Below are 21,799 nucleotides of genomic sequence, written 5' to 3'. Positions count from 1 at the left end.
CAGTTCATTAAAAACAAATATAGTAGCTTTTAAATAAATCTGCACAAACTGAAGGTGATATCTTCCTTTGAAATGTTCAAAAGGAATTTGCTGGTAGTTTTGATCAATATACATTTTAGAATTGAAGCACAAAACAAAAGTTTAATTTATGGCTGAATAAATCGATTAAAATAATTTCCCCCTTCAGCTACTGTACTAGAAAAATGCCCCTTGATTGATAATAATAAAACTGATTGTTTTTGTTCCTCACTAATTGATTTATTTGGCTAACCATAGCTATCTAAAAACAATCAACATAGGATGTAATAGTAACCTTATCTAATAAAAACGTGTTTTTCCATGTGAAACATTGTTTGGGGTTAATTAACATTCAAATTGTGATTATTTTGTCATAGTTTTGATTAGAGTCATTGATCAGTGCGATTAGCTGCCAGGTTATATAGAAGAACAAGTGAATGTACCAAAGCACTTGCTAAGGTTTGTCTGTTTGTCGATGAAGACTTTGGCGGAGACCACGTTTCCGAAAGGCATGAACATCTGCAGTAAATCCTGGTCTCCGAACTCCTGGGGCAGGTGGTAGATGAAGAGGTTGGCACCTTCAGGCCCTGGAGGGAAGGAAGGCGCGACAGCAAAGGTCAGGATGGGGTCATGCTGTTCACATGGAGCTCAGCGGAAACCGGCTGTCGTTACAGGAGCTCAAACATGACGCTTGGCACATCGTGTGCTGGCCTTGGGTTTACCGCCGCTTCCAAACAAAACCCAGAAATGCTGAAAGCTTTTCATTTTTTAATAATTGTATTTTGGCTTGCTACAAACAAAGGACGGGCTTTTTATTCATTCTTTCAGCTGCATGTTGTCTCTCTTAAGAGGGGTCACGGGTTCCCCACGCCTCTTATCGATGCCAGCCTAATAGTTGTGGTAGGTCAGATCTCTCAGAAGCGTTTCGTTGGCTCTCCACGGCGAAATGAAGCCGCCGGTCTTTGTTTCCCTGAAGGGTTTTGAACTGCAGGTAAATACAGAAGCTTCTTTACAGTTCTGGTGCTGAAAGCAGAGCGGGCCACAACAAACGGAACCAGGCTGCTGTTTGTTTTTACTACACATTTCATCATCCGATTCGTATTCAGGTCTGTTGTCAAAGGCTGTTGGGTAAATGTGATTCCAGCTGCCAGGTTGTATTACAGGTGGCACATACAAGCACAATTTGAGACATTTTCTTCTCCAATTTTAAAGATGTAATTCAAAATTTATACCACAAAATGGCAATTTGGAGCAACTGGAAAAGATCTTAACTGGTTGCAATGAAACTGTTTCATCCACAAATCTAGTCATGAAATCTTGGCAGATTTTGGTTTTTTAACCAAAACTGTAATAATAATCATCAATGTAAGTTTTTTCTTAGCTTGTTACTTTTGCTTGGAAAAGAGCTAAAACTTTGTCAAATTTAAGTCTCAGTAGCCTGAAGCAAAGTTCAGCACGTCAAAGCAAATGAAACCTGAATGAATCACAAACAGCAATTCCTTCATTATTAAACCTCCAGTAATTTACAAACTTTTCTGACAAAAAACAGAAGCAAATCCTCAAAAACAGAAAGATGCCACATTTAAATTATAATCTAAATCCATTTATTGTAAACAGAAAATAAATTGTTTTCTTGACGATAGATTGCGTTATTAATTTAATAATCTTATCTTCGTCAGTGCATGAGCCAAATGAATGACAGGTTGTTTATCAGTATTTTGCTTAAAGTTCCTTTTATAATATTTTGTCAGAAAACTCAATGATTTTTATTTGTATTTTTTTTATTTGTGTTTCTGACGCAGAAAGGAACTGAGAACGGTTGCTAAGGCAGCCGACAGTGAGAAAATGGATTTTTGGTTCTTCAACAGTTTTTCTGTCTTATTTTGTTGCACTGAATTAATAATCCCAACATTGTTTCTGAATCGTCTTTTGGCCTCCGGCTTTGCGCCTGTAAGTAGTTCTCTTTACAGATCTGCATCTTTTATTTTGAGTGATCCAGTCTTTTCCCTCTTAAAACAATCCTTTGGTTAGCTAACGGTATCCTGGCACTTTCAGCTCAAGTCCAGGCAAATAAACAATCATTTAAACACAGCAGCTCACCTTGCCGGCCACTAGGGGCAGAATACTACAGAGGAGGCAAGATTCAGCGTCTTAAACTCAGAGAAAGCAAATTAAGGATTCTTAATCTCAGGGATCCCAGATTGAAGTTGCCAGAGTGGATAAGCCCAGACTACTGACCCTCCTTCTGGCTGCCGGCGGCCCCCTGCTGCTGCAGCAGGGACTGGCTGTAGAGGGTGGGCAGCGCTGCGGCGGCGTACTGCTGGATCCCTGAGTAGGCCTGCGTCAGCGCGTCCATGGTGCCTGCCGTGCCGTTGGTGAGCCCTGCGCCGCCAAGGCCTCCGTTTAGAGCCGCCATACCTGAGAGCATTTGAGCAACTTTACATAAAACCCAACAATAAAGAAAGGAGAATGCACTTACTCATTAGCGCTCCCACTGAAGGTTGTGTTTTATCCACACATACACACACAAACACGCACCGACAGTCACAAACGGTACCGTAAAATACACACCGATACCAAACACAGCGAACGAAGACGAGACGCACACACAGAGTTCAAGGTTCAAACAGCAGAATCAGGATGAGCGCAGCTGATGACGGCCAGAGCTGCAGGAACCAGCATGCAGCAAACCCAACATCAGCGCCACAAAAAGCACCACAAAATCACAAACATGTTGATGAAAACGTCTGAAACAGAAATAACTAACAATTAGCTACTTCTACACATCCATAAAAACACAAACACTTAGAAATAAATACATATTTTAAATGATAAATTACTACGTTATTTTTTTATTGTAGCTTGAAACAATTATTCTTTAAGGGGAGTTTCATTTTTCTTTCAAAAAGATTTTAAAATACGTTGGAATAAAATCTAATTTAAATCAAAAGAAGTAAAATATGCTGCGCATTGAAATAGCTTCCAGTGTTATGCAAAATAAATGGTTTTTACTTGGACTTTGGTTTTAAACTCTCCAAAAGTACGGAAGAACATTCATGTCATCATTTAAGTATTATTATGTATCCATAAAAAGACTAAAGTTTAGGATTTGATCTTAGTAGAATTTTTGTGAAAAATGTGGATTTAATACAGCATAAAATTGCGTTCAGCAATATTGAACATAAATATGTTTTGCATGTAATTTTGTTTTCTGTTGGCCAGAAGTACGGAAATCATGTAATTTAATAATCATTATAAATCCATAAGAAGATTCCGGTTTATTTATAAATTAAAATTTTTTCCAAGAAATATCTTTTACTTTGAAATAGCTCTCAATGTTACTCAAAATAAATTTATTTTTGCATGTAATTTCTTTATTTTTAAACTGTCCAAAAGTACGGAAGGACATCCATGTCATTGTATGCCCACAAAAAGATTAAAGTTCACTCATAGCAATCCTGTATCTTCAGAATACTTTTATTTTAGCAACTTTTTTCTAGATGAAAAATTGTCCTGAAAGTTGATTAAAAGTGATTAAAAGTCACCATCTGTTCGTTCGGCAGCCATGTTTGCTGATGTTCAGGAAACTTGGGGCTGAGGGACGATTTCTGCCTCCCCAGCCTGACGTCTCACTTGCAGGTCGAAGGAACTGCGGCGCGAGTTTAAAAAGGGAGCGAACGCAGCGGTAACACTCATTAGCTGCTTGTAACGGCTTAATATCGCGGCGGAGGGCAACTTGTCTGAGGAGGTCTGACATCGGCCCGGCGTCCTGTCGCCTCGCCGTCAGACACAGTGAAATAAATTATCGCCGCAGCGGTCCGGATTATAGGTCACTAATTTATTCAGGAATAATTGCACTGGTGACCTTTGCAATTCAATTAAGGTCTAGATGTGTTTAAATGAGGGCAGTTGGTGGCGGTGGGTGGATGGAAGAGGAAAGGGGCACCGAAAGGAGAGACTGGGTTAGCGGGGACAAAATGGGAAGCAAAATGGAAGCGACCCATTCGGTTAAAAGGACAGGCGTGTGTGTGTGTGTGTGTGTGTCTGTGTGAGTGTGTGTGTGCTGCAGTATGATTTACAGAGCGGATACAGCTACTCCAGCCGAGGAGCGGGAAAGGTCAGAGGAGAATAATGTGGAGGAAGAGGCCGGCAGTACGGGATCTCTGCTGTCATAACAGCTCTGATTAAGATCCAGACGCCGCGTCTGCTCAGAGGTCGAAGGCAGGAGACGAAGAACCGCCGGACCACCGACTCCATGCAGGGAAACATCTACCGTCTCCAGATTTAACTGCATCTGATGCTCCAAAAACACCCAAAAAGCTACTCTGGATGTTTCCTTTATTACAACATGAACTTCAGGTTCACATTCTGCCTCCTGGTTTGTTAAAAAACATTTTCCTGATTTAACGCCTTGAAATTGGGCCTCTGTCTCTTTAAGAACTTCTGATCTTTCTGAAGCTCATAAAACAGCTAAAGTTAGCAGCTCTGATTAGCAGATCTGTTTAAAACCGAGAAATAACAGCAAAACACAACAGCAAAATGACACAGCGCCACCTTGTGGCAGACGCACAAAACTGTCCACTCAGCAGCAGCTGGTTCTGTTGGGACGGCACTTCAGCACGCTTTACAGCAAGCACAACCCGGATCACAACCCGGGTCACAACCAGGAAGCAGATGGAGCGATGGAGGAATGGATGGATGGTTAATGAGTGGGAAGTGTGGAAGGAGGAAGCTCTGGCTGGAAAAAGGTTTTCATAAACCAGAGACACAGAGAGACAGCAGGAAGAACCAGAGTGGGACACATGCAACAACTACTTGGTTCCAATATGATGCTAGCTCAAATTATTGAGCATATTTTGTAAATAAAGCATATGTAATCAGATTTGTCATGTTTATAAAATCATGAAGTAGAGGTAGGAGTCAAACCCCGTCTCTCTGCTCAGCGGTGTCGTTGCCGTCGGGTGTGGATGGCTGAAGGTTGGGGTGGAGTGGCTGATGGCAGGGTGAATACTCACTGTTGATGCTACCTGCTAGTGCATTAATGTTGTTCAGGCCAACAGTCGCGCCTGCCAGGCCCTGCAGGGTGCCCAGAGAGGTCAGAGAGTTCATGGCACTGGCGTTGGAGCTGGCCGTTGTGCCTGCTGCGGGGAAACCAACAGGAAGGAGAGAGAGCGAGAGGAAGAGGAGAACAGGAGACAAAGAAGTGGATGTGTTATATCCAACATTCAGCAGCTCTCAACAAACACAGACAGATGGTTTTAAGGTGCTACGTGTAGCATTGGAAGGTTTAAAGACGCCAGACTCAGATCAGCTGGTGCATTACTGATGCTACACCATGTGAAAATAATGATTTATCGTATAAATGTGCACTTTTTCATCCCATGTGACACGTTCGTTCAACTGAAAGTTTTGAGATGCTTCATGGACGAGCCATCATGGTGCAAAAATGTATTCTTATTCATTTCATTTTCTGATGGAGAAAGTTGCAGAAACAGAATCAAATGTTACTACAACCGTTACAGGGCGTCCAGGCATCCTTAAAAAGTCTTAAATTAGTGCATCTAAAATTAAGGTTCAAATGTCTTAAATTTCTATGTTGTTTTTTTTTCTTGCAGGACTTTTCTGGGAGGCAAAGGTCTGAGTCGCATGCAGACATCATCATTGCGTTCTGTGACTGAGATGACTGAGACATTTAAGTGAGATGAAGCGAATGGCCTGTTAGCATCGTCTGTAGTTGTTGCCTTGTGGATCAGAATCGTTCAGGAACCAAGGCTCTAGATTCTGACATGGTGATAAAACCAATCTAATAATGCAGATTAGCTAACATGAACAAAATGCTACAAGTAACACCTTTGGTAACATTTATTTTTACAATGAACTGCAACTTTTGAACCTAATTTGAAGAATTAGACAAAGATAAAAGCCCCTGTCTATAAAGCAGACATACAACCATTGTAAAAAGAAAGTACACCCCTTTGCTGTTGCAACGGTTTTCACAGACAATTTCCTGATGTGTTCAGGATTGTTGTTCTGTTTAGGATCCAGACAGATGGACTCTTGGTTCATTCAATAACTGGATGAGCCCAAACCATCATGTCTCCACCACCGTGCTTCACAGTTGTCATTTTCGCCAACATCTCTTTGGCCTCATCTTGTCCTTCATCCAGATGCAGCTTTGCTAACCTGCTGCCATATTGTTTCTAGACAGAAGAAGCTTTTTCCTTCAATCCTTTGAGTCAGTCATACTGGTTCTTTGTCATGGCAATCATTTCTCTGACTGGTTGAATCTGCTGGGTGATTGGCATATTGGGAATAATCTTCCTAAGATATTTGACCTTCTTCACTTGAAGGAGGAACTTCCCTGCAACCCATAAAGGGTAAGCCTCCCTTTTCTAGTCGAGAACCATCGTCCCAGTCTTGGAGCAGCTGATTCCATCTCAGCTGCTAACTGTTCCCAGTGCAAGCTGAATGATTTGGCCAGAGAGGGTCAGCAGAACCATATCATCCACAAAAAGAAGAGACAAAATCCGCTGATCCCCAAACCAGACTAGAAATCCTGTCCATCTAAGCTGTGAACAGAACCAGAGATATGTTGCCGGAGTCAACATGCAGGAGATCGGGAATAATGCAAGATTCAATTTATTGGTCGGGCTACATTCCTTCCCTCAACTATGGTCCCGAAATTTGGGTCATGACCAAAAGAACGAGATCCTGGAGACAGGAGTCCGAAATGAATTTCCTCCACAGGACGTCGATTGGGTGAGGAGTTTAGAGTCGCTGCTTCTCCTCATCAAAAGGAGTCAGATGAGGTGGCATTTTTTCCTGATGAATTCAGGCTGGTTCCTGCAGGAAGAAGTCCAGGAGGGACTAAGACTTTTGGCTGGACTGGAGTTGGATGTGGTGACTGAGAAGGGCGATGTTTGGGCGTCTCTCCAGAAGCCTCTCTGGAGGACGTTGGACTTTGTATATTGAAGAGCTGCAACTGTTGTTGACATCTTTCCTTCCTGGCATGGCATGAATTAAGCACTTTAATTTGGATTTTCTTAGTTGCGATTAAATTCCAATCATTTCTGACCTAGGAGAAAACAGGGGTATACTTTCATTTTCAGGTCATTGAAACTGCAAACTGGCAGGAACACAGCGTCCACACTGTTCATCGGTTCATTCCCTAATCATTTACATGATGGTTCCTCACACATTACTGGATTCAAATAAGTTGGAAAATCCAAAAAGAAAAAGAATCACCAAGACAAATGAAGTCAACACAGGAGAAAGACACAAGGAGGCACTGATATGTCAGCGGTGGAGGGTGAGATGGAGGGAAATGCGGTGCACAAAGCTTGCAACCTCCTTCCTTTTCAGACAAAACAAAACAGAGATTGAATCTATTCATTTACCCTTCATCTCATCAAAGCGTTGCCAGCAAAGCAGGATTGCCGCTGAATGTATTAGGAGATGGTGTGGCAGAGGGAGCATTATGTCAGCACACGTTGCAAAACAAAGACGCTGGCCTGTCTCCATGCAGAACGGTCTATATTTATCAAACTAGAGTGACGTTTTCAGTTTCATTGACACATGCAGTATAGCAGCACTCATTCACAGCGAGCACCACAACCTGAGTGTGTAATATTCAAGGTTGGAGTGACATTTGGCACCAGAGAGAGAAAGAGGCGAAAAGTATGGAGAGAAGGAGCGAGACGAGGAGGAGGAGAGACAAGACAAGAACGGGCATTTGGAGCAGCGTGAGCGTTGAGGAGGGGGAAGAGTGGCGACTGAGGGAGGAAGAGGAGGAGGAAGAGTGGCGGCTGAGGGAGGAAGAGGAGGGGAGGCTGATTTTTCATATTCATGCTCTGCTGAGAGGGTGCTGCTGGAGCGCGGCCGAGCCGACATGAGAGGGTGGGGTGATGGAGCAGAAACAGGGAGCTTGTCAAAAAGAGGGCAGGAGCAGGAGATGAGGGCAACAAGGAGAGACGGAGGAGGAAGGAAATCTGAAGATGGTGGTGTTTAACCCGAGACAACCTGGTGTGTTCAAACCCACATCTGCGAGGCGGACGTTATCAACACGCACCCCGTCTGTCGGGGAACAACAGCCTGAGAGACATCTGGAAACACAACATGGAGGTGGAAACACCTGAACCTGACAGACATTTAGGAAAACGCTCATGCACACACATCTACAACGCCCGTATGATGGGGTGATGACACGCCACAGGATGCTGAAAGACGAGACGCAAGGAGGCCAACGACATCAACAGTGGTGGACACACACACGGATGGAGACCGGAGCGATGACGATGGGTGGAGCTGATGGTTTGGCCGGCGTGCCAGGGTCATGAAGTGACAAATGGTAACAGCGGAAAGCGAAGGCCGGCGTTGGGCGGCCCGCCCGAGCCGAGCGGCTGCGGCGTTACCTGGGCTGGCCAACGCTCCCAGGGAGGCGGCGCTGGAGGACAGGGGGTTTGCGGTGGAGGGGCTGGCTGAGTTTTGGGCCGCCGCCGCCGCTGCCGCTAAAGTGGCCAGATTCTGCAACTGCAGAGCGCTCATACCTGGAGAGAGGAGCCAGAGAGGGTGGTGTCAAAGCTGGGGGACCGCCTGGGCCGGACCGGGACAGAGGTGACCGCCGGAGAGCGCGTATTCCCTCACAAATACACCTGGAAACAAGCTGCTTTCTGCTTTCTCTTCAAACAAACTACACAGTCTTTGCTTCAGAGTGTGAAGGTAAACACTCCAGCAGCTGAATTCACTAATAAGTCCCAAATGGGCCTGAATCAGTAAAAGCAGCTGCTGTAGTGTTTAGTCCTGGTGTGTTTCTCCCAGGCAGAGCTGCTCTGGAGGCAGAAATAATCAGAGTGATTTAGTTCAACTTATGTTTCTCCCTTTCAACAGCACTCGATTAAAACCCTGCGGAGGGGCCTCAGAAACTCAGAGAGGAAACTAACCTTTTCTAAAACAGCTCTGTAGTCTGTTCCATCTCTTTAAAAATTCAACTCCTGCAGGTCATTTTGCTCGAATATTTGCAGCTGAAACCAATTAAAATACACGGCACATGGAAACACATCAAGCTCCAGGCAGATTAATCACATTTTTCAGATAACTTTAAGTAGCTAGTAAAAGAGGACTTTAACGATTTAGTTTAATGTTTATGCTGTTCTACGGTAGCCCGGATGGTGCTGGTGCTTTCTGTTGCAATCTACAAGTCAGCCACTAGATGGTGCTAAAAGCTACACTGTATTTGATGGGTTGTGAATAAGACTGTCGTAACATCGTCATAAACATGACATAACACTTTAAAAACATGAGTTAATATTTATATTCATTCATTTATATTCATGAATATTTATGACTGTTGTCATAAAGTGTCATTCAGTAAATCATGACACTCGATTTTGTTTAGTAATGGAATACAGTTTCAATATTTCACTCTTCCTAATGATAAACATTTCTGAAAAATTGCTGTTCGTTATCAAAACACCAATTTATGTTGATGCTCTTATTTTGAAATGTTGTGTGTTAGGGAGAAGCAAAAAGAATAAGTGTTGGTGAAAACGCTAACGTCGCACAATTTGCCTGCTATTTTGTCTCAGTAAGTCGTAACAATGAGTCAGATAAATAAGTTTGACTAATTTATAAAAAGGAAACTTAAATCGACAAGTTTCATCAGGAGAGGCTGAAAACGCCGACGATGTCATGCATCGTACAAACGATTACTTTGGATTTTGGTCCAATCAGACTCGAGATGCGATCAATAGTTCGGATCTCATCTGGACTGAACATTTATCTCATCTGCATTACAAAGAGTCCAACGGTTCCCTTCGCTGTCTGATGCTTCAGGAACTGCCAGCTGCCTCACCGAGACCAAATGTTCCCCAAATTGGGCCACAACAAAGTTGCTTCAACCTTTTGTCGTAAACGAAAGCAGGAAAAGCACGACTCTCTCTCAGCATAATTAACGTCTCCATGCTAACAGCTGATTGATACCTAAGGGCGATAAAACGTCAGCATCGGCTCTCGCTGAACATCTTCATCTCTGACAAGCAGAACTTGGATGCCTCCAACACATGAGCTTGTTAAAGTTAAGGGTGGCACATATGAGGTGTATGTGTTGTATATACAGCCTGGGTGTATATACACTCCTATGGGAGTACGCACATGTAGAGACACACAAACGAGACGCAACGAGGAAAATACATCTTGTTAGACAGAGATATCCTTCACCCAGACAACCAAACTGAACGATGACAACAGATGGCTGGATTCATCACTTGGATTCACACTTCTGATTGGTAAATTAAAAGGCTTAAAAAGAGACAGAAAGGAAGAGAGGAAGAGGCTGGCGGCTCTCAGAGTCCTCGTCTTGTTTCCAGACTCCGAGTCGCTGCAGCCGAGCACGAGAGCGCCGAGTTTCAGGGCGGCTCATGCGACGCGTTTGCACAAACGATGTGTGCGACTCCTCCACTCGTCTCTGCTGCTCGGGAACACCGCCGCAGCCAAAACCAATTGTGTTTTCAGGGCGATTTTCTCCAATTTTCTGTCATACACCCAAAGCTGAAATGGATTTCTATTTTCAGGCGAGGCAGGAATAAAAACAGCTGTCACTCATTCTATCAAAGTCGAACAAAACACATGCTCACAGCCGTGCTAATTCTGGCCGTGTCTTACTTTAGCAGCCAGACAATGGAGCAAATGAGCAAGAAGATGTGCAACTTTACGGAGCGAATGGTATCGATCCGCCTGTGGAACGGGCCGCATGGACCTGATTTGTTTGTGAAATGCAACACGAGCATTAAAGGTTCTGTTCTTTGTATTTATTGCTGCAACCTTTTATTTTCCAATCTGGTACTTTCTCTCTTTCTCTTCTTGCCTTTGTTCTAATTTATCCTTCCTTGACCTTCTGAGCTGTTTTCCTCTCTTTGACTTTTCCGTTTAGCTAATGGCCTTTTCCTCCTTATTCTTCAAGGTTTTTATTGGTCTCCACTTTTAATTACGAGTTTATTTCTCCGTTTCACTCACTTTCTTAAATGATTGTCGCAAAGTCCATCTAGTGTTTCTGCTTCTCGCTACGGCAGCCCGACTCTAATACCTTGATTTATCAAGTCTTTGTCCTTGGAATGGTTTTGATTCAAAGTCTGGTTTTTGTCCTTGTTAAGCACAAGAATGTGTTGAAAATATGAGATTTTATTGCATCTCTACCAATAGAAGTTATAATCCCAGGCTTGGTTCGTCATCTGACCCCTTCCAGATTAAAAACCAGAATATGTTCAGTTTGATCTGCACAAATAAACTAAAGCTGATCAGTGAGAAACTTCATCAAACAAAATATCAGCAATTCAACTCATACTCCCTTTTAATCCACCTTACTTTTTACTTTTTTAAATACAAAAAGTATTTTCTGGTTCTGGTTCTGCTGGAGGTTTCCTCTTGTTTAAAGGGAGTTTTTCCTCCTCACTGTCGCCACATGCATGCTCTGGATGAGGGATTCCTGCCATGCAGATTGTCTTGGAGATATTTTTTGAACTAGATCAACAGGAATGGATGAGATTGGAGTGAATTAAGATCTAAAAGTTGTGGTTGCAGTGTGCCCATTAGCAAGGCACTTCGGTCTGTTACCAATAAATTATTGGTATTTATTGGATTTTCTCAGCAGTTTTCTCACCAGGCTGAGTTTCTTTTATTTTTTATTCAGTACAGATGGATTAATTTAGGTTCATAGTGGATCTGGGCTAAAATTCTATAATTTGTAACATTTTTTAACACGAAAACTCAGCAGGCTTTTAGGAAGTGTTTGTTGTTGTTCGAACTGATTTCTAAGGTGAAGCCATTTTATTTTAATTCCATTTTTAATTGTGTCTTCTGTTTTTAAGCATGTTGTTGACTGCTGCAACATTTTCTTTTATTTTCTTCCTCTTTTATCTTTATTTTTCCATTTTCTGCGGTTTGATTCATGACAGCAGCGACTACAAAGCAGCTCTTCTTCTGTTTCTATCTTTCTCTCTTCATGCAACCTTTTCTCACCCTGTTTTTCCACAGCGGCTCTTACTAGCATTTGTCAAAGGCTATCTCCTTCGCTGAACATACATTTCCCAGACAGTCACGAGGAGAAGAGAATAAAATCTCCCGGTTGGGGAGGAATGAGGCGCAGGCAGCGATGGGGAGGCGACTCGGAGACAAACGGATCAGAGTCGCAGGATCTGGGTTGTGCAGATGGTGCGTGAGCGGCTCCATTGTGTGTGAGCACATATGTGTGGAAGGATGCGAGCGCTCCAGCCCGCCGTTGGCTGCGTCTAATTGAAAGCTCATTGGTGTAATTGAAGCCTCTCAGCTCTTCAGCTCCTCGTGTTAAAGACTGGGACCAGATGTCATTCAGCTGTCTCACATCTCCTGCCAATCACTAATGCTCCCCGTCTCTTCCTCACCAGCGCAGATGGAGCACCGACGCTCTTCTCTCCACGCTCGTTCCAAATCCTCGCAGAGCCGATTTGTCAGCGTGATTTTAAGGAACACGAGACGCCGAGACGGGAAAACCGGGACGCAGAGCGTCTCTGGGAGAGCATGGTGGAAAACCGGAGCTTCAAATCCAACTTCTGACTCTAAACCACCAAGAAAAGGTCAGACCTCACCGGGACGATGGAGAAATTCAACCTAACCTCACGTTACAACAACCTGACAGAGATGAAAACTCATTTAATGCAAATATGATTACAGGTTTTTATATACAGTAAGAGAAAAACCTGTAAGAAGGGAAGGAATAAGGAAAGAGTTCAGTTTGGGGGAAAGATGGGAATCTGTGAAGAACAAGGAATGGAAAGGAAGCGAGAAAGGAATGAGGAGAGACAGAGAGGAAATAGGCAGTGAAGTCTGGAGACAAATATTTCTCCATAATTTTCTTGGAAAACTCTGAAACCAAATCCATATTCTCCCACTTATCCCGGCTGCGAAGGAATCCTGGGAAGTCGGCAGAAAATCTGCATAAAGAGGCTTTGAAGCTAAAGAGCAAAGAGGAGATGAAGGACGCGAGTCTCCACCATCGTCTCAAAGTCTTAAGCAACTTAAAGCTTAAAAATTTTGATTTCTCAATCGTTCTGATCTGATCTTTCTGGAAAGCTTGAGGATTATTACAAAGTGCACTTTTCCATTCTCAGCTTTTTCAGCTTTCTCTCTGCAAAACACTGTGTCTTTGACTTGCCAATCATTCCTTCCTAAACAGCAGCGAACGCCTTCATCTTTGCTTTGAACCTGCAGAAACTGGCTCTGGTCCTCCAGTAGATGGCGCCAGCCCGCAGCGCTGCACTCTCTCCACCTTTCTCCCGTTTCTTTCCTCCTTTCTTGTGATTCATCTATCCCTGACAAAGCCTTGCCGCTGCCGCTACACGCCCTGGGCACAACTCTTTGCCTGGCCTCATTAAAAGATCAAGACAAATCTTAGCAACGGTTAATAAATCTTCAGGGCAACGAGCTCTCTTTACTCCGCCACGCGAGTTCATCTGTTATGCTCTTTGGTCCTCTTTTAGAAGTCTGTGGAAATAAATATATTACAACAAAGAGAGCAGAGCCGTGGTAGATTGTGAGCGTGTTGACGGACGACTCACCGGCCATCTGCTGGATCCCGCTGAAGGCTCCCAGGTTGCCGGAGGAGGCGGCCTGCTGCAGCAGCTGAAGGGGAGACAGACGCAGAGTGAGCCGGGCGGACGCAGCAAGGAAACGCCGAGAAGCGGCTGAACTTCCCGGCTCAGCGCTCGAAGAGTAAATGAGCTGCTAATATAGTCTGATCTCTCCTCAAAGCGAGCGCCGTTTGCATTCCTGCACAGTTCTCCAGACAACTTGTGCATGAAAGCTCTAATCTGACTGACTAATTAGATTCCAAAACAAATCAGGAATACTGATGGCGTCAGAAACTCAGCCTTCGAAGACTCAAATTAACAACAAATTAACATCTTGTTTCTATTGTGGGAATTTCTTTTCAACAACGGCGGAGAGAAAGAGAGAGAGAGAGAGAGGATTCAAAGAGCAGAAAAATCTCTCAAATAAATCAATATCCAGTAAAGGAGCGCCTGTTCTCCCCCCAGCTAATCCAGACTCGCTGTGGTTAATTTGAAAACTGAAGCAGAATCGAAACAAGTCTCACTGAAAACGGGGGAAAAGTAGAGAAAGATGAAGAGAAAAAGCTGCAGGAGAAGAAGAAACGTCCCCATCAGATGAAACTCAGCGATTCTGCAGGGACTCAAAACCTTTTGAGATCCGTTTTCCTGAACTGATTGGAGGAAAATCCCAAAAAGGCTTAAAAAGTAGTCACTCTTTCTTTAAATTAACTGTTTCAGAGCAAACAGATGAAAAGCAGCTTTCAAATGAGGATTTCAGCAAACGCAGAAAAATAACCTGAAAGACATCAAAAACCAAATAATCCGTTTCTGATCTCGTGTTTTCCAGCGACTGTGGCCACAAAAAAGTGAATTTATTCAACATATCTACAGCCAAACACGGTGGTGGCAGTGTGATGATCTGGGCCTGATTTAAAACCACGGCCTCTATTACCTGACTGTCAGGTTGTGAGCTCCAGGTGAAGCTCTCATTGGTTCTGCAGGACTCTAAATGGGTTTCCAGTGGCCTAGTCAAAGTCTGGCTTGAATCTGACAAAGATCCAACCTTAAGGATAAAGTCCTGCGCAGTGACATTTTAGACTAACTGCTTTTCCTCAGATGTTCGTTTGATCATCAGTGAAAAAATAAAACTTTTAAATGTTGAGGTGACGAAACGTCCATGTCTCTAATGAATCTGCTCCACTAAATGCATTCAAAACTTTGAAACTAAGATCAGAAAACATGTTTTCAGCTCACATTTGACGTTTTGTAAGCGTGAAAATCCTCCTAAACATTCCCTCTGCGCTGCAGGGCGGCTGATCGACCTGCAGCATCTGCCAGCCCTGAAACCAAACACTGAGAAAGATTTGCTTCCTCGTCCGATGGCTGAGATTCAGACTGGTTGGATTAGATTAGATTAAGCATTTGGTGATTTTAATTTCTAAAATTTTAATACTGAGATCTGAGCAGTTGATCTTCTTCAACCTGATCTTAAATCACATTATTATTATTATTATTTACTGAAATGAACTGGGCAGGTAAGGATGATGATGTCAGCATTTTAAGGGAACAGCTTAATTTCATCTTTGACGTAATTAAAAAATCTAAAGGAATCAGAAACGTTGCAGGAATATCTAGATGTCATCCTGTCCCGAAGATGAAGGAGTTTTGGAGGAAAACATTTAAATCGATTCAGAAACAAAAGTTAAAGATGTTCTGGAGGATCTGCTGAAGTGAAAGGAGTCAAAGAGCCACGCAGGGCAAAGCTAGGAAGCTAAAAGATGTTAGCATCAAATGATCTCTAATGACGCAGAAATGGTCTGAGGATTTTACAAACCACTTCTGAACAGTTCGAATCATTCTGATAATAGATTCTGGTTTATACAGCCTACATTCATTAATCTGGTTATGGATGCATTTTTTCTGCTTCTCCTGTAAACAGGCCTCTGCAGGGCTAACTGGTTAGCTTTAGCTTTAGCTCGGATTCAAAGAGGAAGAGTGATGAAGGTGAGGGTCAGCTGCAGGGAGGAAGAGGAAAGCAGAGGACAAAAGGAGGCAGGGAGTATTTCGGGAGTCTTTCTGGTCGGGGCACTGACTGTGGCTGCGCCGGCCACGGGGCTGCAGGGTGTGACGGAGGAGGAGGAGCTGATGATGGAGGCGGGCGACGCGGCGGCGGCGACTCTTACAGCCAGGTACTGCGGGGTGAGGCCGCCCAGGCCCGTCAGGCTCCCCCAGGTGGTCGCACTGTTGAGCTGCTGCATCTGCTGCGCCAGCTGCTGCTGCAGACGCCGCTGCTCCTTGTCCTTCTGTGTGTCGGCAAACTTCACCACGATGGGAGACGAGCAGCCCTGAGGAGGAGAGAGGCGAGAACAGAAAGACTGTTACTGCTGCAAAACAATCACAGACAAACAAATTACAAAAACAACTTGAAGGTCAGGACTGGTCTATGGTCTAACCAAAACATGTCGCTCTTAGATAATGAGATTTTCCATTCAGTTTTTGGGCCTCTGTCACTTTAAATACAAAGAAGCTGCTGCTGGCCACGCCCCCAGGTTAACCTTTACACTCTCACATTAAAATGGCTGCAAACAGATTTGCAAATATACAACCATGCATCTTTGAAAAGCAAAAGTGGAGCCTCCTGCACAGCCAACAGGAACACAGCAAGTGGTTTCTGGACGGTAAGTCACCAACAGAACTCTTGTCTTTTCCAGCAGCCATTGTACAGGAAAACCAGCTGACCAAGTCAGCTCCACTCTGGTTAGTGGAGCTAACAGGACTGGTTATACTGGGGTTGCTAGGTAACGGGCAGTGCCTCCTGATTTGTGACGTTACATTCTGGAGGTTTTTGAAACGGCTCATTTTCCAGACATCATAAAAGACAAAGTCTGACAAAAAACCGGCTGGGAGTTATTTTTGCTTTTGAAAACCCAAACGAAAGTACAGAAATGTGCAAAATGTGAATTTTCCAAAATGTGTCCCCAGTAAATGCTGCATGTAATAAAGGCTGTGATGTGCAAAGCGCGTTAGCGACTCAGGACACGCACCCAGTCGCTCAGGAAACTCTCCTCTAAAGCCAGCGGGGCTTTCTTCTTCTTTCCCCACAAGGGCTCAGTTATCTCTGAGTCCAAAACGGTTTCACCAGACACTGATTTCCCGACTTCTCCAACTATTTCATCATCTTTTATGAAGTGAGACTTGATGTGCGAGTGTGTGTGTGTGTGTGTGTGTGTGTGTGGAGAAAGTGAGAGTGATTGGGATAACCATCAGGAGAGGGCGACAGGGCAAGAGGGAGATTCAGAAATGTGGACAATCAGGAGTAATTGTCTGGATTTCTGCTGCCGGGTTGCAGAGACAAAGCCAGGCTCACAAAGGGACCGGCGCGTCGGACATGAGACGGAAACGCGCCGCGTTCTCTGATGAAAGTTACAGTAAAGCTCAAAGTGATAATCTGTTGCAACACACCATTCCTCGTGCAGTGCAATCAAAGCCTAACTAGGGGCAAATCCGTCGGAAAACAAAGGCAATCTGCCACTGGAGGATGGAAACCTTTTGATGGAAACATTTAGTTTGAGGCGGGGATTCGCGCTTGGCGAAGGAGGGAAAGGATTCGGCTACTTTGCAGATGGCGGCGCGCGCTGAGAGGCGCAGAACGCCGAGTCTCTGGGACCGAGGGAGGGCAGCCGCAAAGACTCACAACAACCAGAGCGCCAATCTGAGATTTCATGAAAGCTTCCAGAAATTTATTGATTCCTTCTAAATGTTCTTGACCTTTCAGTTTTGCAACAGTTTCTAAAAAGTTTAGACTTTTCCCTCAATTCTCATCTCCTGTCAATGTGCTGTCTGGAATTTCTCCCATTCAGTTGGATTTCTCCGGTTGGATTTCAATCAAGCCAATCAGCAAACAGGTTTTCTGCGCCGTTTTCCTTCAGCTCTCTGCCTGTCGTTTGTAACTGGCAGCAGAGGAAATGACCGGAGCCGTGATGGCAAAACGTTTGGTTCCACTCAGCCAATGAGATCCCTTGGGATTTACAAATAAAAAATAAAAATATTGCACTGAAAAAATTATTGCATTATTGCACAAGCTGACATAACTCACAATTTTCCTAAAAATCTTTGCCTAATACAAAAAAAAAGTTGGATCCTAGAACCAAATCTAAGTAAATTTAAATGAAAACTGAATGATAAATTATTTGCAACACAAAGCATCTAAGAGTTTGAAATATAAACTGGTGATAAACTTAGAGACATCTGAACGAATCGTTCTCATTTCATTTTCTCATTAAATGTAAAATATTTAAAAAGAAAGGTTTTCCAATATACATTTAAAGTGACTTTCTAGAAGTTGCTGCTGTTTTGTCCAAATTGATGAGGTGGAAGCTGAAGATCGCGCGTCTTCCCAGACGAAGAGTCGCCCATGAAACTCATCAACCACAAGAAGAAGAAGAAGAAAAAAGCAACGTAATTACAAAGCAGCGCTGGCGATCATCACCTTCCAGCATGACATCAAAACTGCAGGCTGCCGTCGCTCACAGCCAAAAAAATGGCACCTTTCTTCCTGTGGCAACATTGGAACCGATAATTAACATGGCAGGTTGCTGGAGAGAAATCTGGCAACATTCAGCTGCTGCAACCGGATTCAGTTTTATTAAAGTTATTTATTCTTGCAGTTTAATGACTTTATTCTTGGTTGCTATCACTAGCGTAGCGTGGAGGCTACGCTAGCGATAGCCTACATGCTGTATTTCAGCTAGCTTTAGCTTTCTAGCTAATTTTAGCTCATAAACTGCTGTGACCTTATAGTTTATTAACTCTCCTTAGCTGAACCTTTTCAATCCCCTTCAACAGTTTTGCAAACTTTTCTGAAGCTGATTTCAAATTATTCTGCATTTATTTCAGCATTTATGCTGCATTTTGACAGAACTTTACATTTTTTAAATTTATTGTTAGTTTTTATTTATCTCTTTCCTTAGATGAGCCAGGAGGATTATAATCTGCCTATTTAAATTCAAAGAAGCATGAATTATTGTGATGTTTAACCTGGAAGTGGCGGCAGCGGCCCGGCGGCCCGCACCGCTCCGTTTGCCATGAAAACACTTTGCTTTTGTTGTTTCCAGGGACCGAAACGATAAACTTTCACTACCAGGAAAACAACAAGTAAAGATTTGAATACTTCCTGTCACTTTCTGGATTTAAACACTGAATAAAGGAACCATACTGATCTCAAATTAAGTTTCTAAATTATAAACCACAGCAAGTCAGTGAATGTCACATGAAGATTCACTGAAGATTCAGACTAAAATTCCCTCAAATTTTATTCTTTGTTTGCAATTTTTCTCAAATAGTTTGAGAATCTGGATAAAAGAATAAGTGTTAGCTCTCAGTAAGTTGTTTGCATTGAGCTGCAGTTTGCAACAACCTTCACATCCTCTTTCACCCTGAGATGTTTCTAGTGAATAGAAGCACATTGACACTGCAGATGTGGAAACTTTCAGTGTATTAGTAATCTCAGAAGTTAAGTGTTGGATTCTTTTAAAAGTGCCAGGAACACAGAAAGCTGACAGGCTTCATGTGTGATGGGCTAATAGCGCGCCGCGGCGGTGACTGGCAGGTGGGGCGCGGTGGGCGAACGCTGCGACAGCCTGTCGTTTCAAATCCTACAGAAATAAGCACCTTGGTGATTCTGGCATCCAGATTTAGATTCATGTCACTCCTGCATGGATCAGGTGATGTACACCCACCGCAAGGTCACAAACTTTAAATCAGACTTAGTTTTTAGCCTGCAGCTAAGCCTTTCACTTTATAAGGAAACCTATTGATCTTCCACTCCAAGCTCTCAGAAAAACGTCCAAAGGTTGAAGGACTTCCAGTGTTTAAGAGTCTCCAGCTGTTTCCACTTAATTTCATGCACATTTTGAGACAGTTAAGTTCATTTCTATCTTCTGGTTTTGAAAAAAATCAAATGCTGACGCTCTGATTGCTGAGTAAACAGGAAGTAGACGTTTAAAGGTTGCAAACTGGAACAAATCTCAGAGGCTTCAGGAAACTGTTGCTGCTGAGTTGACATTGTTCTGTCATGTAAGCTAGCATTTGTGATGCTACATGCGGTCTGGAGACGTAGACAAAGAAATGCAATGCTAACACATGCTAACAGTGGAAACTGCTAATTAGGTGTGAGGTCAAAGGTCACTGTGTCAAAACTTAAACTCTTTCTCTGGAAAAGCCAAAACCGCCAACAGCTAGAGCTTTATTTGGCCAATTTGAGGAAGTTATTTTAAATGTTGCTGCTTCTATCAACAATGAATTCAGTATTTGGAGAAACATCATTAAAAGGACAAACTAAAAATGATTTTAGATGTAAAATCATTTCAGCTGTGGATCCATTTATCTGAAGTTTGGACTCTTCTGAACAGATGAGCTTTAAAAAGGTATGGGGGTAATTTATTCTGAAAGTCCTGCCTCTATCATCCCATCAGCAGCTGGATCCTTAAAACGTTTCTTATAAAGAGCTGAAAGGAGCCAAAGGTCATTTTCAAAGGTCAAATGGAGGTGAAGTAGTCAACTTGAACTGCCAACATGAAGTGCACAAGACTCCACTGCAGAAGAAAGAACAGCAGCATCTCTAGGAATATATTTAATTCCATAAATGCTGGTTGTTCTATAGTTTTTAGGATTTTTAAAAACTTTTTCCGGCTTGTAAAAAATGACAGATCTAAACGCCACACGGATCTGGAGATAATTATCCCGTCTTTCACGTCCCGTTTTGGGTCAGGATCTGTTTACAGTGAAATTTAATCTCCTGTCCGATCCGTGAGAGATTAAATATCTGAACTTCTCATTTATTTACCACTCAAATAGCCTTTAAATGTCAAAGCATCTCAGCTTCCTCTGCTGTCTGACGTTTACATGAGCTCACCGTTCCAAACATGCAAACACGGCAATTTCATTTTACTTCTACTTTATTTGACAGATTAACACTAAACAGCTTCCAAGAGAAGAAAAATAATTCATGATTTTCAAATATTTCTGAACAGAAGCATCATCAGCCGACGGCTTCGGTTTATTTCCTTCCCTGAACCAACGAGAGCAGAAATATGGACGATGTTGGCGTCTGCAGCAGCGGCTCCCGCATTAATGCACAATAAGGCATTTTTATTGTTTCAATCACTAAATAGGAAGTTAAGACACAAAACTTTACCAAATATTTTAGTGTGTTTTATTCCAAGTGTATTAATTTATTTCACAAAATGCCTGTTGAGATGTTTCTGCTCTGCAGCTGTTTGTGGCCGACTTTCATTTTACTTTAAAGACTTGCAACAGCTTTTTGGATTTGCAAACATTTTGCAGGCTCTGTGTTGAGACAACAGCCTGAGTTTATAAATGATCAGGTGTCTTGGAGTCATAAATGTATTTTTAAAACCGTGTGAAAAGGTTAGCATAAAGTCTGGCGGCGGATGATTGGAGCGTTCTGGATGTGCGTCCGCTCCTCTCAGCAGCTAATTTAACTCGGATAATAAATACAGACAGTTGGCAATTTCCACCAGCGCTGGCTTGTGACACGTAAATCTGCCTTGGGTGTTTTTTACCTCGGTTAGAAAGCCTCCCGTACTGATTAATCTAATCCCGTACTCTCCCTCTGCTGTCATCCCTCGCTCCCGTCGTCGGCGTTTAAACGTCTTCCCTCTCATGCTCCACTTAAGCTCTTGTTTAAATGCACTTGAATATTTCTGGTTAGGTGGGAAGGAAGCGGCGCGCCATCATGTGACCTTCATGTGCCGCGATCACAGAAATAATAATAACGTGAAACGAGCGCTAAGTGGAATAAAGTATCCATCTGACCTCCAACACGTTGTTCAGATTTCAAACTGGAAAGTCTTGAAAATTTCTGGAGATCAAACATGAATTCAGATTAAACAAAGATGGCCGACTGGGAGGACGTGATGGCGACAGATTCTGGATTAAAATTAAAAGAAAAACTGGACCCTCTGATGATCATGACTGTTATAATTTCTTCTGTGTTTCTGGCTCTTTGCTTTCTGATTGGCCGAGTTTTGGTTTGTCGTTGGGCATCAGATTTCAGGCCGAGGTGAAAATCCTTGATTTTAGATCAGAGCGTTCCCAACGACTGTACCAAATCATCCTGAACACGGTAAGAATGTCTCCTAAGATTATTTTGAGACATATTCCGATGGTTGGGGCATCATAAA

The 21,799-nt window shown here is 43.0% G+C and overlaps 1 protein-coding gene across 18 annotated transcripts in view; it reads right to left on the bottom strand.

Annotated features, from left to right (window-relative positions):
- Window positions 1-21,799, bottom strand: part of celf2 (cugbp, Elav-like family member 2) — a 207,809-nt gene that overhangs the window by 7,248 nt on the left and 178,762 nt on the right. For 5 of the 18 annotated variants that reach the window (XM_055020784.1, XM_055020768.1, XM_055020769.1 and 2 more), the window contains 6 exons: window positions 15,779-15,940; window positions 13,605-13,668; window positions 8,430-8,564; window positions 5,046-5,159; window positions 2,257-2,454; window positions 462-605 (listed from right to left, as the gene is read on the bottom strand). In XM_055020784.1, coding sequence (XP_054876759.1) covers window positions 462-605; window positions 2,257-2,454; window positions 5,046-5,159; window positions 8,430-8,564; window positions 13,605-13,668; window positions 15,779-15,940 — 817 coding nt within the window. The other 13 variants (XM_055020771.1, XM_055020775.1, XM_055020774.1 and 10 more) reach the window with 10 other exon arrangements.

The sequence above is a fragment of the Poeciliopsis prolifica genome, unplaced genomic scaffold, assembly GCF_027474105.1.
Source record: "Poeciliopsis prolifica strain line A6 unplaced genomic scaffold, Auburn_PproV2 SCAFFOLD070, whole genome shotgun sequence".
Taxonomy (NCBI): Eukaryota; Metazoa; Chordata; class Actinopteri; order Cyprinodontiformes; family Poeciliidae; genus Poeciliopsis; species Poeciliopsis prolifica.
Note: the sequence above shows the minus strand (reverse complement) of the source record. Positions and strands in the feature narration are given on the sequence as shown.